Here is a 15,264-nt window from a genome sequence, read left to right as displayed (position 1 = left end):
TGGGGGTGGGGGGCGGGGAGGAGAACAAGAACCAAAAGCCAGAGGAGGTAAGAGGAGCCTAGAGACCCCAGGTGCCACAGTAACGTGAACTGTGAAGGGTTTGACTGCACGCAGCCTTCAAGCTACCAGTTGGACAGCCCTGCTATAGTTAAACTAGCCTTAAACCATTAATGTAGATTTTGGTGCCCTAGAACTGACCTAACCTTACTCCTAACATTCATTTCCACGTGAATGAGTTATTTTGATGGCATTTCCCTTCCTGCCTTTTGTTAACTTGGCTTTAGCTTAAATTTATCTACTTTTAATAAGCAACCTAAGGCCTACTTAAGGAGTACATAGTACAGAAGATGATGGAGAATACACGTTTCTTAAAGGTCTGCAGTCTGTGTAGCTAGTTACAGGCTTCGATTTTTGGAAGAGGGGTTATCGTTTGAGTTTACCTTATTTCCATTTGAGTTCTTTGTCTATTTTGAGAGTGCTTAGTATGTTGAAGGCAATGTTCTAGGTTGGCAGTTAAGGCAGGGAACAGCAGAAAAATACTTCTAAAAATGGTATTTTTTAGAAAGAATGTTGCTATTTACATTCTTGTCTAGATTTTCAGTGTGTTAGTTGTACTACCCTACTTGTATTTTATTTTGACCAAATTAAACCCAATAGAAAATGACAACGCATTTAATAAAAACGAGACACAGGAAAGTTAATGTGACAGTATTCTGAAAGCTGCTTGGTAGCTCAGAAACGTGGCTTTAGAGTGAATGCTCTGTAATAAAACATTCAAATTAGAGTTGTATTTTGAATGATAATTAAGGATTACTTCTTTACCTTTGCAAATATTTTAACGTCAGTCTGTACATAATACAAACTGTTTCCTGAAGCAACAGCCTGTTGACAAGTTCAGTCAGGATTTTTTTATTATTATTATTAGCAAGGATTGTGGCTTTCTCTGTTTCAAAATCCCAAATTCTCTGTTTTAAAACAACCAAAATGAGTGTTTTTCTGTGACTTTTCATTTAAAGGAAAAAAAATGCCACTATGTATAGGTGTATAAAATGGGTATGAGTGGTTTATTGATACATTTACAATTTTAAAGCAAGTTGGAAGCCTACCAGTGCCACAATCATTTATAATATAACAAATTCTAACTACATATATATTTGTTTTGGTTTGGTTTTTGTATCATGGAAAATCAGAGCTCTCCCTGCCTCCTTTGCTCACCAGGACATGGGTACAGCTGCAGCAGTTCCACCCCCTGCAGCTACTTTGTGATGCTGATAAGCTGGAGCCCTGTACCTGGCCATGCTGGTGTCCCTCACTCCCAACCTGCAGCCCCCCTGTCCCTACTGGTGCCCCTCACTCCTGATCTGCAGCCCCTTGGTGCTGCCAGTCATGCCAGTGCCCCTCGCTCCTGCCCTTCCACCCCATTGCAGCCCCAACACACACTCCTCTCCCTCCCCCTAGGCCCTGGATGGTACCCTGGCCCTCCAACTCTGCATCCTGTCCCATAAACTTGCCTATATCCAGCTGCTCCTACCACCCTGCCTGGTTATATGCCAGCCATGTGTGTGTACATGTGCATAAGCCCGTGGCTCCCCCTGTCTTCAGTTGCCTCCCCCACAATTTCCCCAGCCCCAAGCAGCTCTTTACAGGCTGGAATACCGCTAGCCTTCAAGAGGAAACTTGCAGTTTCCTGTGTTTTTCTTCTTTAAAGGGGAAAATCTGTGTTTCCCCACGGATTCCTGATTATTACCATAAAAATAATAGATACTAAAGAGACCTTCCCCATTCCATTATTGATCTTCAGAGTATATGCAGTCACTATAAAATGTTTGTGTTTACTTTCTTAGCCTTAATTTTAAAACGCGCTCATTAATTTGGACACTTTTTCCAAAGGGAAGAAAAAATAAATGGAAAGAGATTTTTATATTATTACTTAATACATTATATAATTTATGGAAGGAATCTAGCTACATTGTGCAAGAATGGATTTTTCTTCCATATTATAGCTATACATTCCTTGTGTGGTATTTTTTACTGCTTTTTTGCATTTCCTCTGATTGTTTTGCCACAGGAGTAGGCAAAATACAGCCCGTGGACCAAATCTGGTCCACCAAGGGATTTTATCCAGCCTATAGCAGGTACCTTAGCTTGCCTGACCCAGGCAAGAGGGGCAGCCTGGGCCATAGCATGTGCCCCCAGGCTTGCAGCGGGCCTGGCCATTACAGTGGCCAGGCTCAGCTTTCTGGCAGCCCCAGCTCCTTTTAACTGCTGTTGCCAGTGTCACTGCTGCTACTGAACCTAACCCTGCTGCCCTAGCACTCCTGCTGGTCCACCACACACCCACTGCCAGGAGCGCTGGATGGAGTTGGAGGGTGGGGTCTCCATGGAGACCGGCTCAGGACCCCCATAGGCACAGTGTGCTCAGACAGGCAGATAGGAGGGGGCCGCAGATAGGCAGGGAGCAGCATCCCAGAATGGGACAGGCGAGCACGGGATCATGGGGTGATGACAGTGTGGGGTCTGGGCAGAGCTGTGGTATGCTTCCCACACATCCCTGCCTGTGAAACTAGTACCCATCACAGGAACATGCAGGGAGTAGATCGCAGCTCTGCCTAGGCCCTGGCCCTGTGCTATCACTGTCCCACGATCCTAGATGCCACTCCCCACTTGCCCACAGCCCCATCCCATCTGCCCAGCCTAGCGCATCCTGCCCGCAGAGGTCCCAGGACAGTCTCCATGGAGATCCCTCCCTCCCCAAAACTTGGGATTTTTTTTAATTGGAGAATTTGCAGATTTTAAATGGAAAACCTAGGCAGGCCCAGGCCAGAGAGGGAGTTTTGGTGAGCTGCTGTGGTGCAAGGTGTGGGTGGGCGGAGGTCAAATGATCCTAAGTGGCCCTCCAGCCAAAATAATTGCCCATCCCTGCTTTACCCTGTCCTTAGATGGATTTGTTGTCTGATGGATAAGCAATCTTCCTTGTTTTGCTAACTTCCCATTCCTAGCTTTTAAAAAACAACATCTGAAGTAAAATTATGAAATTACAGTAGTCTCCAGCAAAAATTTTATTTCAGAGGAGCTAAAATGTCAACCTCTAATGTATATCCCCTTCTTTACGAGCAACAACCTACCTTACTGGTCTCTACCCGTTTGATAAATTACTTCCTAGTTGGTTAATTGTGAACACTGTTTCATGTGCTTGCTTTTTAGATTTGAAACAACGTTACCTTGGACATCTTGAAAGAGATGAAGTCTGCGATCCACATGACATCCCTTCAGAAAAGGTAATTCTATTTTTTTAATAAAGAGATCCAGCTCACTAGAACAAAATAATCTGTTTGGGAGGGATTAAAGCACCAATTTTCTCCTATCCCAGAGATAGCATTTCAATATGTTTACTGCAGTTACCAACTTCAAATGAATATGAAGAAACAACTTTTAGCTTTTCAAACCTAATCTGTGTGAAAACTGCAAGACAAATTATGGACCCCTGAAGACAAACTCTGTGTTTGTGAAGTAATTTCAATCTGCTATCAGTAATCTAGTTTTTATTAATGCCAGAAATGCAACTGTGAGAGCTAACAAGTCTTCTGGCTCTGAGAGCTGTTTCTCAAAAATGTACTGAGCCTTTTCATTAAGCATCTTCAGGCCAGTCAGTTGCACATGATGCTCAGGGTAGGAATGAATTAAATGAAATGAAAGAAAGCTTGTTAGGTCATGCTCAAGTCCATGCTGTTGATCAGTATGAGCTATTTAATGATTGTGAAATCTTACTTGGATAGAAGACATGTGCTAAGTCATAGCAAACATATGCACATGTGCATAACAAACATGCCACAGTGGTTTTTACTGCTGCTGCTACCCATGCTAGCCAGACTAAACTAGTAGAGGCTACAGTATCACCTTCATGCTACTGTATTCACTAAGACTCCTCACTTTAAGTCAGTTTGTTCCATATTTGATGGGCAGTGTAAGTCCTCAGTGGCTGTGAAAGCTTCTTCTCTTGTTTTTGTGCAGCAGCACAAATCTTTAGCTAAATTGATCACTTCTTGGCCTCTTTCAAATCAAGTGCCCTTAATTCTGTCTTCCAGATTATTTGGTGTACATCATAATAAAATTGAGACAACCACTTCAACAGATAAGGATGTGTGTTATTCCCTGGCACTTGCTGGAAGGGCAATATGGAAGTGCACAGGCAATCCAGGGACTTTTTGGAGTGTGGTAGGGACAACTTCCTGGTGCAGGTGTTGGAGAGGCCAACTAGGAAACATGCTCTTCCTGACCTGCTGCTCACAAACAAGGAAGAATTGGTGGGGAATGTACTAGTGGATGGCAACTTGGGCAGCAGTGACCATGAGGTGATTGAGTTCGGGATTCTGAGGAAAGGAAGGACGGAGAACAGCAGAGTAAGGACTGTGGACTTCAGAAAAGCAGACTTTGGGCAAGATCCCATGGGAGGCTCCTCTGAAACACAACCAACTTTCCAGGACTCCTTGTATTTTAAAGAAACCTTACTGAGGGTGCAGGAATTAATCATCCAGTGCATAGAAACACTAGCAAGTATGCCAGAAGACCAGCTTGGCTTAGCAGGGAACTCTTCAGTGAGCTAAAACACAAAAAGGAAGCTTACAAGAAGTGGAAACTTTTACAAATAACTAGGGAGGAGCATAAGAGTATTGCTCAGGTATGCAGGGATGAAATCAAGAAGGCCAAATCACAGCTGGAGTTGCAGCTAGCAAGGGAAAGTGAAGGCTTAAAAGAAAGGTTTCTACAAGTATGTCAGTAACAAGAGAAAGGTCAGGGAAAGTGGGTCCCTTTCTGAATGTGGACTAGAGTCAGATGATGCGGGAAAGTCTGAAGTACTCAATGCCGTTTTCACCTCGGTCTTCACAGGCAAGGTCATCTCCCAGGCTACTGCATGTGGCAGCACAGTTTGGAGAGGAGGTGAGCAGAAGACAGTGGCAAAACAACAGATTATGGGCTATTTAGGAAAGCTGGTTGTGTACAAATCCATGGGCCCAGATGCGATGGACACACTGAAGGAATTGGCTGATGTGATTGCAGAGCCACTGGCCATTATCTTTGAAAACTTGTGGCGATCTGAGCAGGTCTCTGATTGGGAAAGGGCAAATATAGTGCCCGTCTTTAAGAAAGGGAAGAAGGAGGATCCAGGGAACTACAGACAGGGCAGCCTCAACTTAGACCCTGAAAAAATCATGAAGCAGGTCCTCAAGGAATCCATTTCTAAACACTTGAAGGAGAAGGTGATTAGGAACAGTGAGCATAGATTCACCAACAGCAAGTCATGCCTGACCAGCCTGATTGCTTTTGATATGGTCTCCCACAGCATTCTCTCAGGCAGGCTAAAGAAGTACGGGCTGGATGAATGGACTGTAAGGCGGATAGAAAAGTGGCTCAACCATTGGGCTTAAAGTTAGTAACCAATAGCTTGATGTCTAGCTTGCAACTGCTATCAAGTGGAATGCCTCAAGAGCTGGTTTTGTTCAATATCTTCAGCAGCAGCCTGGAATGGAGCGCACCCTCAGCAAGTTTGCAGGTGACATCAAGCTGCGGGGAATAGTAGATACATTGGAAGATAGGAGAAGGATTTGGAGAGCTCTAGACAAATTGGAGGATTGGAACAAAATAAATTGCATGAGGTTCAACAACAACAAGTGCAAAGCCCTGAACTTAGGATGGAACAGTTCCGTGCACTGATACAGGCTGGAAGCTGACTGGCTAAGCAACAGGTCTGCAGAAAAAGACTTGGGGTTACAGTGAACAATAAGTTGAACATGAGCCAACAGTGAGTGTGCCCTTGTCGCAAAGGAAGCTAACAGCCATACTGGGCTGCATTAGTAGGAGCATTGCCAGCAGATCGAGTGAAGTGATTATTCCTTTTCATATGGCACTGTTGAGGCCACATCTTGAGTCCTGTGTCCATTTCTGGGGCCCCCATTATAGAAAGGATGTGCACAAATTGGAGAGAGTCCAAGAGAGGGCAATGACAATGGTTAGGGGGCTGGGGCACATGACTTCTGATATAGTCTATAAAAGACATGACTGAGGAAGGGTTTAATAGCAGCCTTCAACTTCTTGAAGGGAGGTTCCAAAGTGGATAGATGTAGTCTGTTTTTGGTGGTGGCAGATAATAGAACAAGAAACAATGGTCTTGAGTTGCAGGAAGAAAAGTTTAGGTTAGATATTAGGAAAAACTTTGCCACTAGGAGGGTTCCAGGGTAAAGCCCTGGAACAGGCTGCCCAAAAAGGTGGTGGAATCTGCATCCTCAGAGGCTTTTTAGCCCTGATTAGACAAAGCCTTGGCTGGGATGATCTGGTTGGGGATGGTCCTGTTTTTGATCCTGCTTTGAGCAGGGGGTTGGACTGGATCAGTGGTTCTCAACCTATTTGCCATAGTGGGCTACACTTGCAGCTCTAAGTATGTCATGTGGGCACATGTGACACACTGAGAGCTGACCCACACAACTTATTTCCTGTATCCATTTAACAGGACATCACACGGGCCTCACCAGTGGGCTGATTGGGTCACGTGTGGGCAGTGGGTTGAGAACCAATAGACTAGATGATTTCCTGAGGTCCTATCCACCCTGAATTTTCTATGATTCTATGACATGGTACCAGTTCCTCTCTAAAGAAGGTGCTTTTAAGATGTCAAAAGATTTTCTGTGGATCTCTTCTGAATGGGAGTCTCCTCTTGGCTATTTCTTTAATGTCTACAGGGTCTGGGTTATTCTGATACTAGAATCCTTGTGATATATAAGTAGAAGTACCAGTATCTGTTTCATAGAGACTGGTGTCTGGATCTTCTGCTGAAAACTCCTAGATCCATATCTCTCATGGAGTTCTACTTGTCTTTGTCTTTATCTTTATTGGCTCATGACAGAAGCCTGTCTTGCCTAGACCTGCTCAAGTACCAATCCAGAACAAAGAGAAGCCATCTAAGAAAAACTTCTCATCACAGGTGCCACACTTAATGAGAATTCTTGGTACCTTTGTTGCTATCATGGTAGCATTTTAGGCCATTCTAATTTGGGTTTCATTCTTGGGCTTTTTGGTCAACATTTTCCTGGACCTTTTGTGAATGACTCCACCGTTCTTCTTAAGACTTTGAGGGACCTTTTGGAATTGGAAGGGCTGTGGCTGAAGCCTTGTGGTGAATCAAACTCAACATGAGCCAGCAAAAGCAAATACAGTTTCTATTTGTATGTAAGACCTGGCAGGTGATAAACGGCGGTATTCTCAGAGCTGGTTGAACCTCAGCTGAGTTAGTGCATCCAGCTTTGGGCCCCATATTTTAAGAAGTTACGTTTAGTCTGTGAATGACTCCACCATTCTTCTTAAAATGTGGGGCCCAAAACTGGAGGACTATACTATGTTCTAGTGTTTGTGAACTTTCTAGTATTTTCTACCCACACTTGCAAAAAGTCCACAGATGCCTCGGGAATGGAATGGGTTAAACATCTTCACTGCATGAGCTCAGTTCTGCAATTCAGTCCATGTAGTCACACCAGGAATTGGTCCCCATTTCCACAAAAAGGACAAGCCTCAAATCATCTACTGATTTTTAGATGCACTGTAAGGATACATAAGGCAATATTTTATTTGTGTAATATTGCAAATTGAAATTTCATTATAATGAAGGCATAATAATATAAGGCATCTTCCCAGTTTCTTTAGAATGTTGGTCCTGCATTAAGTGCATAACAATTGAACCTTGTTAAGCTACATCCCTAAACCTCTGAATGTGTGCGTGACTGTAGTGAATGCTTCTGGGCTGCAAGTTCTTGAATTCACATATTGGAAGATGTCTTCTAAAGATAGAGATGCCACACATGGAACCATCGCTAATAACTGCAGTTAGTAAGGCACTCATTTCTTTGTAGGAGGTTATAGTATACAGTAAGTTTTTTTAATAACTGTCATTTATTGTATGCAAGTAGATGGCAAATGTGCTGTATACAGGTTTCTTGTTTAAAGATCTTATAACTTGAAAACGTAGTCAGCCACTTAAACTTACTTGAATACTGCAGAAACTAAAAGTTCTGTGGCAGCTCTTTCCACAGGACAGTATAACCGTACAAGATATTGATGAAGCTTTGCAGCTGGCTCGTTGTAATCTTGAACAGTTGAATACTGCAGAGAAGGTGAGTGAAAAGAGGTTGATTCACTTTATGAAATATTTCAAACTACATTTAATTCCAGTTCTGCTCTGATGAGTGAAATCAGATTACTTAGTACGGTTTTTACAGAAAGATTTCTGTTTAATGCCTGAACTGCTGTTGTTTGTCTTGTTCTCATCCCTTCTAAGTTCTTTCCTGCTCTTTGACTTCTGAAGAATTGTTACATGTGTAAACAACTGAGCTTGTTTCGGGTTTTGCTGGATAACAGTAAAATCCATCATCACTTCTCACTAGCAACTCAGTAGTTAGCATTGTTGATTTGTGCTTCCTAAATTTGAAGGTTTTCTAAGTAGTATTCTTCATGAATATTATGGGTACTATTTATCTAAATAAAAAACACAAAATGCAGATTACACAATCAATGTATCTTTGTTCTCGCATTTCCTTTTTTGTAATTCAAGTTTAAACTTATATAAATACCATTTGTTGGAATATTCTGTGAGCTATTCTGTTAGCTTATGTGCTACACAGGAACATAAATGAGTATACTCAGATAACAACATCAACCTGTAATGTGGACCCAGCTTATCTGTTGAAAATGCCTTATTCACTTTGTGTGTGGAATAGTTATTTCAGCACAAAGTACCTTTTATTTTGTTATAACTGCATTCACCTTGGCAGGGTTGCATCACTGAATATATTTGTAGAAGTGTTAAAGTTAGTATGCTGCAGAGAATGCAAGAGAGAATTACAAAGGACACCCTATTTTTGGGAGCCAGATTTTAGTACAGAATATGAACCTTTGTTGTACCATTATCTCTGAAACCAGTACTGTATTATTATTCTCCAAATTCTCTGATTTTGAAGGAATTTTTAGTAACATGACATCTCTCCAGCAGTGCTCAACTATTAAATCTCTGTTGAAAGATTGTTAAAAGACCTCAATTTGGTATGCTTGCTCTACATTGTGCCAAGAGGACAATGGTTTACTTCAGGGGTTGGCAACCCCTGGCATGTGTGCCAAGCGTGGCACGCAAGGCCATTTTGCTTGGCACGCAAGGCCAGCCCCGGCTCCGGGAAGCAGCTGCCAGTGATAGAGCCCGGGCTGCTCTGAGCAGGGCTTGCGGTGTCCCAGCTTTGTTGGTGGGGGGAGCAGGGCAAGGGGTAGTAGGGCTGGGGAGGCAGAGGCTTTGGGTGGGGGGCAAGGGGCAGTAGGGCTGAGGGACAGAGGCTTTGGGTGGGGGGCAAGGACCTAAAGCAGGGCATCCTGCCATGTACCCCTTGCCCTCATTTTGTTTTTCTGCCATGCTGGCACTGCAGCACATTCTGAGGTAGGCATAATGGTGTTTTTTGGCACTCCAGCCAAACAACGTTGCCTACCCGTGGTTTACTTTATGATATGAATAAATGTATTTGGCATTCAGTTTTAGTGTAGTTCTTCTTAACTGCATGGTATGAAATGTCATCAAGCATTTGCAGCAAGACCATACTAGGATATGAAAATAAAGTTGTGAGGGAATATTCTACACCAACTACCTAGCCCAAGAAAAGAACAGAGTTTGAAAACTTTTCTTGTAGGTAATCCAAAAGCAGTCAACAAAATAGTGTTAACTGTAAAATTTGAAAAATATATATATATCTTCAAATTTGCTCTGTGTATATATAATTTTTTTCTTCAAATTCATGTGCGTATATGCATATACATACTAAAGTCTGGCTTCCAAAAAGAGTGTCCTCTCATTTCTCTGTTTCATTCTCTGCAGCATGCTAACTTTAACACTTGTACAGATATATGCAGTGACGCGTCTCTGCTCCGCTGCCAAGTTGAATGCAGTTATATCAGAATAAAGGTACTTTATGCTGAAACAGTTATTCCCATGCCAAGTGAATAAGGTATTTTCAACAGATAAGCTGGGTCAACATTACAGGCTGATGCTGTCTGAGTATACTCAAGTATGTTCCTGTGTAGCACATACAATCTACACAGAAGCTTCTCCACCTTCTGTCAGCTGCTCTTCTTGATTTTTACCATCCTGTTTCAGGTTCCTTCCTTTCTTTCTCTACAGTCTTCTTTCATGTGTCTCTGGGTCTTTGCCCTTTTCCCAGTTGGTGTCTGAAATATCACCAGTTTTAGGTATTTTTTCATCTCCCATTCTTAACCTGTGACCTGTCCACTTCCTTTGAATTACATTATGCTGTTCTTTGCTTAATTCTCTCTTCTGTCTGTCTTTGTCTGTTTTGGTCAGAAAACTTGCAGGTTTCAATATATAAAATATTCTACCTCCTTCCAAAGACTTTGTAGGTCAACTTTCACACATCACTATACTACCATGTGGTAGTCCTGATTTTACATTTCTGTTCAATAACTATTCTGTTCAGCTGCCTAAGTGTAGATCTTGCCACTAGTATATAATTCTGGCTATCTTAGTCTCCTCCCCATGTTTTTCTGGGTTGTTTTTTTTTTGTTTTGGATTTCAGATACTCAAATTTGTCCACGTCTTCTAAAAGATATTACAAACAGTTGGTTTTGCTGTATCTACACTGATTTTTTTTCAGTTTGTTTTCTTGACGTTTTGATTACTAGTCCTACACAGTGATCACAGTGCTACTAGATTTGATCACATTTTTATAGTATGGCACATGTCACTGCTTCTGCAATGTTTGTCATTGTGTTTCTAGTCATTGGTTTTGTGAATTTTTAAAATAAATGCTGCTTATTTTGTGTAAATAAGTTAATATACATTTATTTATTAATGTTTTAAATGAAATAGATACTGGAATATTTGGAATCTGAGGCAAAGAAGGATGAAGGCAAGATTGCAGAAATTGTGGATGAAGAGTTTAGTAATCTAATTGCTTCCCTTCAATCAAGGTAATACTCTGTATTTTTGTTTTCTGGACAAAGACTTAAAAATCATTTAACTGGTTTCACTTCTTCCTTAATATTTTAGAACCTTAGTAACTTTATTTTGGTTTTACTATGAACAGACCTTCAAAATGTATTTTCATTGCTAAGAGAGAAGTTATTCATTTTATTTATGTCTACTTGTTATTTTTCTAAGATTAAATTTCAGGTATTTCTATTGTATGTGTTAAAACAGTACAAGAAGGAAAACCCCCAGTCTGAAATCTTCAGCTGACAGTAAATAACTCCAGTAAATAAAACCAAAAACAGTGATGATCTCAGCAGGCTTTTCTTTTAACCTTTTAATAATTGTATTTTTTTTTTATACTTGAATGGTCTTATGGGGGGGTTTTTGCTGAAGGAGTCTTTAAAAAAAATAGCAGAAGAATCTTACTACCATACTTTCTTGTACACTACATGTCCTCAAATAAGATGCATATGTTATTTAGGACAGCAGAATGAAGAGAAAAAGCTTTTTCCAGTCATAGCTGAATTGTCACTGCAGGGGTCCTGACATCATAGCTAAATCCTGGCCAGTGCTGCTCTAGCAAAACTAAGGTGTTAACCCTCAGTCATTGGTGAACTAGCAGCAGCTCAGTCAAAAACTGCTAATTTGACAGTGGCTCTATAACAGTTAACATTGTAGCTCTGAGTTTGACTTTGAAGGATGAACTCTCTCCCTTCCCTCCCTGAGTTTGGTAGGTGGAGAAAATTAGTTTTCCTGCTTGACACATACCTTAATTTGGAAAAATATTTTTGGGGAAAGGTGCATGTGGTATGTCAGTAAATACAGTACATTTTAAAGTTGTATCTCAGTTTTCAGTCCTATATTTAAGTATGTGGGACTTAAATTCTTTCAATTTTCAAAATTCAAAAAACCTAAGAAAAGGCATGGACCAGTAAGCACACTGTCTGTAACAAAAGTGTGTTTGTCCATACCCAGAAAACAAATATTTTTACCTGCTTTAAAAGGGGAGGGAGAACTGGTGCTTGGGAATAAAAGTAGGGCTGCAAGGGACCTCAAGGAGGTCATCTAGTCCAGTCCCCTGCTCAAGGAAACTCTCACTTGACCATCCCAGCCAAGTGTCTATCGAAACTGCTCTTGAAATTTCCAGGGATAGTGATTCCACAGTTTCTCTAGGTAGTCTGTTCTGGTGCTTGACCACCCTAGTTAGAAAGTTCTTCCTACTCTCCAACCTAAATTTCCTCTGCTGCAGTTTGAGGCCATTTGTTCTAGTTAGACAGGACTTAGATGGTCTCAGTCTAGGCCATCTCATTTGCTGCAGTTTGAAGCCATCTGGTCCTGTCCCCTGTGGCCCCAGAGAATTGTCTACATTCTTTCTTTTTATAACTGCCCTTCAGGTATTTTGAATCCAGTTATCAAATTCCTCCCTCCATCTTATCTTTTCCAGACCAAAACATCTTAGTTCTTTCATCCTTTCTTCACGAATACCTAGCTGTGACATGGTTCTATTAAAATGTTGTGGTTTTGAGGGTGGGGGTTAGTTTTAGTTTGGTCTGTACTTTTGCATTATCTGTTGAATTCTGAAAAATAATCTGGATAATTGATATATTTCTAGGAAAAAGCACTTGCATGCAGAATTAGAGAAGAATACAGGCAATTATGTATCTGATGTTGTGAAGGTTAAGCAGCACATTGAAGAGAAGAAAAACAACTTGATTGGAGTGATGAAGATAGCAGAGGAGTTAAAAACTACACCGTCACTCAGAACCTGTTGCAATTTGAATCAGGTAGCTGAACTCAGCCACTGTAACATTGTTCTGATTAATCCACTCAAATGCTTTCCAGATCACCAGTGTTTAAAGATTGCGATGTTTTACTATAAATTATTTAAAATCATTGAATTTTGAAAAGGAACCCTGAGATCTAGTTGAAGCCTCCTCATTGAGGCAGGATGAAATATGTTTAGACCCTGTTTGTCTAACCTGTTCTTAGAAACCTCCAGCAGAGAAGATTCCAGAACATCCAAACATAGTAAAACATCAGAAATGGCTATACTAAACCAGTGGTGCTCAACCTCCAGCCCACAGGCCAAATCTAGCTCATGGGGCCACACCTGTGGGGAGCCCCGTAAGCCAGATGACACTGTCCCACATTGGATCCAGCATGGAGTCAGCCCACATACCAACTCCGGCCACAGGAACCAGCCCAGATGCTGGCCCCATATCACTCATCCTGCCAATAGAGCCAGAAGGTTGAGCACCATTATACTAACAGCTAGAAAGTGAGGGTGAGTGGGCATGGGGTTGCACGATAGGCTAGTAATATCTCTTTATGGTTGCATTCTGAGGTTGCATACAAGTATTAGGCACCCTAACCAAGCTTCAGACAATCTAAGTGGCTGGGTGTGCAAGCATTCACGAGGCTTAAGTCACTCTCTAAAAATGGTACTACCAATCTAAAGTTAGTTTTCATCTGATAAAAATTAAATTTTAGATTGGCATGGGTTGACCCAACCTAACACAGGTTACCTTCTCCCCCTGACTCATCACCCCCCCACCCCCACCCCGTTAACAGCACTCGTAGTTAGTCTGCCACACTGCATGAGGCACCTGCTCTAGCCAGTCTGGGACTTGTGCTACACATAGTGCCTATGGGCTCCATATGTGGCACAGTTCCTGGTGCTGCTGGAACAGGTGCTCATGCAATGCACATCCCAGGCCCTATCCATAGTGTCAGTCTAGGTCCATGCAAACTAGGGAAAGCACCAGGGGCTGGATAATGGGGCTTTGGGGGCCATATTTGGCCTGTGAGCCACATGTTTGACACCCCTGTCCTGTACCGTTCCCCCCTGCTAGACTAAGTCACAGTTGCAAATATTTTATAAATTGCCCTACTTTACAATTTTGGTTGAGGAGAATCAGACAGCTTCTAAAAGATCTTGAATGTGTGATGATGCAATAGAAGCTAAAAATGCACTTTCTAATTTCAGGTTATTTACAGTTTAAAGCTTACAGTTGAGAATGAGCTCTCAAGCGTGGATACTTTGAAGGAAAAAACACCTCTAAAGTAAGTTAGAAAAACCTGAGGTACACTGAAAGATAGAAGTTGTGTGTTGCAATATAGACATATAACAAAAGAAATCATGGATACTAATAAGGAAACCTATCACATTACAAACTTGAGTAACTCACGTTGTTTGTGGTTGATGTAAAATATATACAGAGTTATTTAACTTCCTTCTTTGACAGGATAAATGGCCTATTGAATTGGAAGACGAACTTGATGTATAGTACTATACTAATGCTTATGGAGTCAACATAAGTAAACTAGGAAAATACAGTCTAGACATATTTGCCAGAAGATGAATGAACAATTGGCTTAAAGTTTCAAAGAGTAGTTAACAACAATTCACTGCCAAACAGCCTTCCAATTTCAAGTTTACAGGGGTCTGTCCTGAACTGTTTTCTAGTTGATATTTTCATTGAGTTGAAGCAATAGAGGCTATATTTACAAAATTTGCAGATGGATAGTAACAAATAACACTTAAGAGTATGGTTGTAATAGCAGAGTTTCTTCTTTTTTTATTTCTTTCCTTGTCCCTGTCACTCCTGTTGTTTAAAACAATGTTCTGTAAAATGTCAATATACTCTCAAGAGGTCCTGGGTAGAGGAAGGCAAAAACATTCCTTCCTGATCCCAAATATAGCAATCGGTCTGACCCAGAGCAGAGGGGCAAGGCCTCTATGCTTCTTCTAGCAGGAGCATTGGCACACCCTAGTTGAAGTCCCCAGCCTTAGCTGTAGGCAATACCCAATGCTTCTGGGAAGGCTTAAAATCTGGGGGTGCACCGATATAAAGATTTTTTTGGATCGATACCAATGGCTGATTCTTAACCAACCATGTTGGCTGATATTGATGCAGTATGCAGCCCGGCAGCTTGGAGAGCAGCATCCAGCTGGTAAGTCAGGGGTAGGGCAGATCAAGGCCACTATAGTGAAGGAGGGAGTGGGGTTGGGGCAGAGGCAGGAGCTGCCCAGGCAGGGAGGGTGTGGGATGGAGATATAGGTGTTTTGTCCAGTGGGGTGGGGAGGAGATGACCCTCACCACTGCATGCACTCTAGGGGAGACATGGGGGGGCATGTGCCCCCCTAGTTTTGTGCACTGGGTGACGGCGGGCTGCCTACTGCAGGCTTGGAGCCAGGGCCTGTTCCGGCCTGTTCCCAGTGGGGGAGCTGGGCCAGGGCTGTGCTCGGGGTGAGT

At 42.0% G+C, this 15,264-nt stretch overlaps 1 protein-coding gene across 2 annotated transcripts in view; it reads left to right on the top strand.

Moving 5' to 3' along the window:
- The window catches only part of RNF17 (ring finger protein 17), a 112,334-nt gene that overhangs the window by 9,291 nt on the left and 87,779 nt on the right, over positions 1-15,264 (top strand). For both annotated transcript variants that reach the window (XM_019530213.1, XM_019530212.1), the window contains exons 5-9: positions 3,205-3,278; positions 8,067-8,159; positions 10,907-11,007; positions 12,621-12,792; positions 13,995-14,071. In XM_019530213.1, coding sequence (XP_019385758.1) covers positions 3,205-3,278; positions 8,067-8,159; positions 10,907-11,007; positions 12,621-12,792; positions 13,995-14,071 — 517 coding nt within the window. The remainder of the gene's footprint in view (positions 1-3,204; positions 3,279-8,066; positions 8,160-10,906; positions 11,008-12,620; positions 12,793-13,994; positions 14,072-15,264) is intronic.

Source organism: Crocodylus porosus, unplaced genomic scaffold (genome assembly GCF_001723895.1).
Source record: "Crocodylus porosus isolate Cpor-Errol unplaced genomic scaffold, CroPor_comp1, whole genome shotgun sequence".
Lineage (NCBI taxonomy): Eukaryota > Metazoa > Chordata > Crocodylia > Crocodylidae > Crocodylus > Crocodylus porosus.
This window is presented reverse-complemented; position numbering and strand designations above follow the sequence as displayed.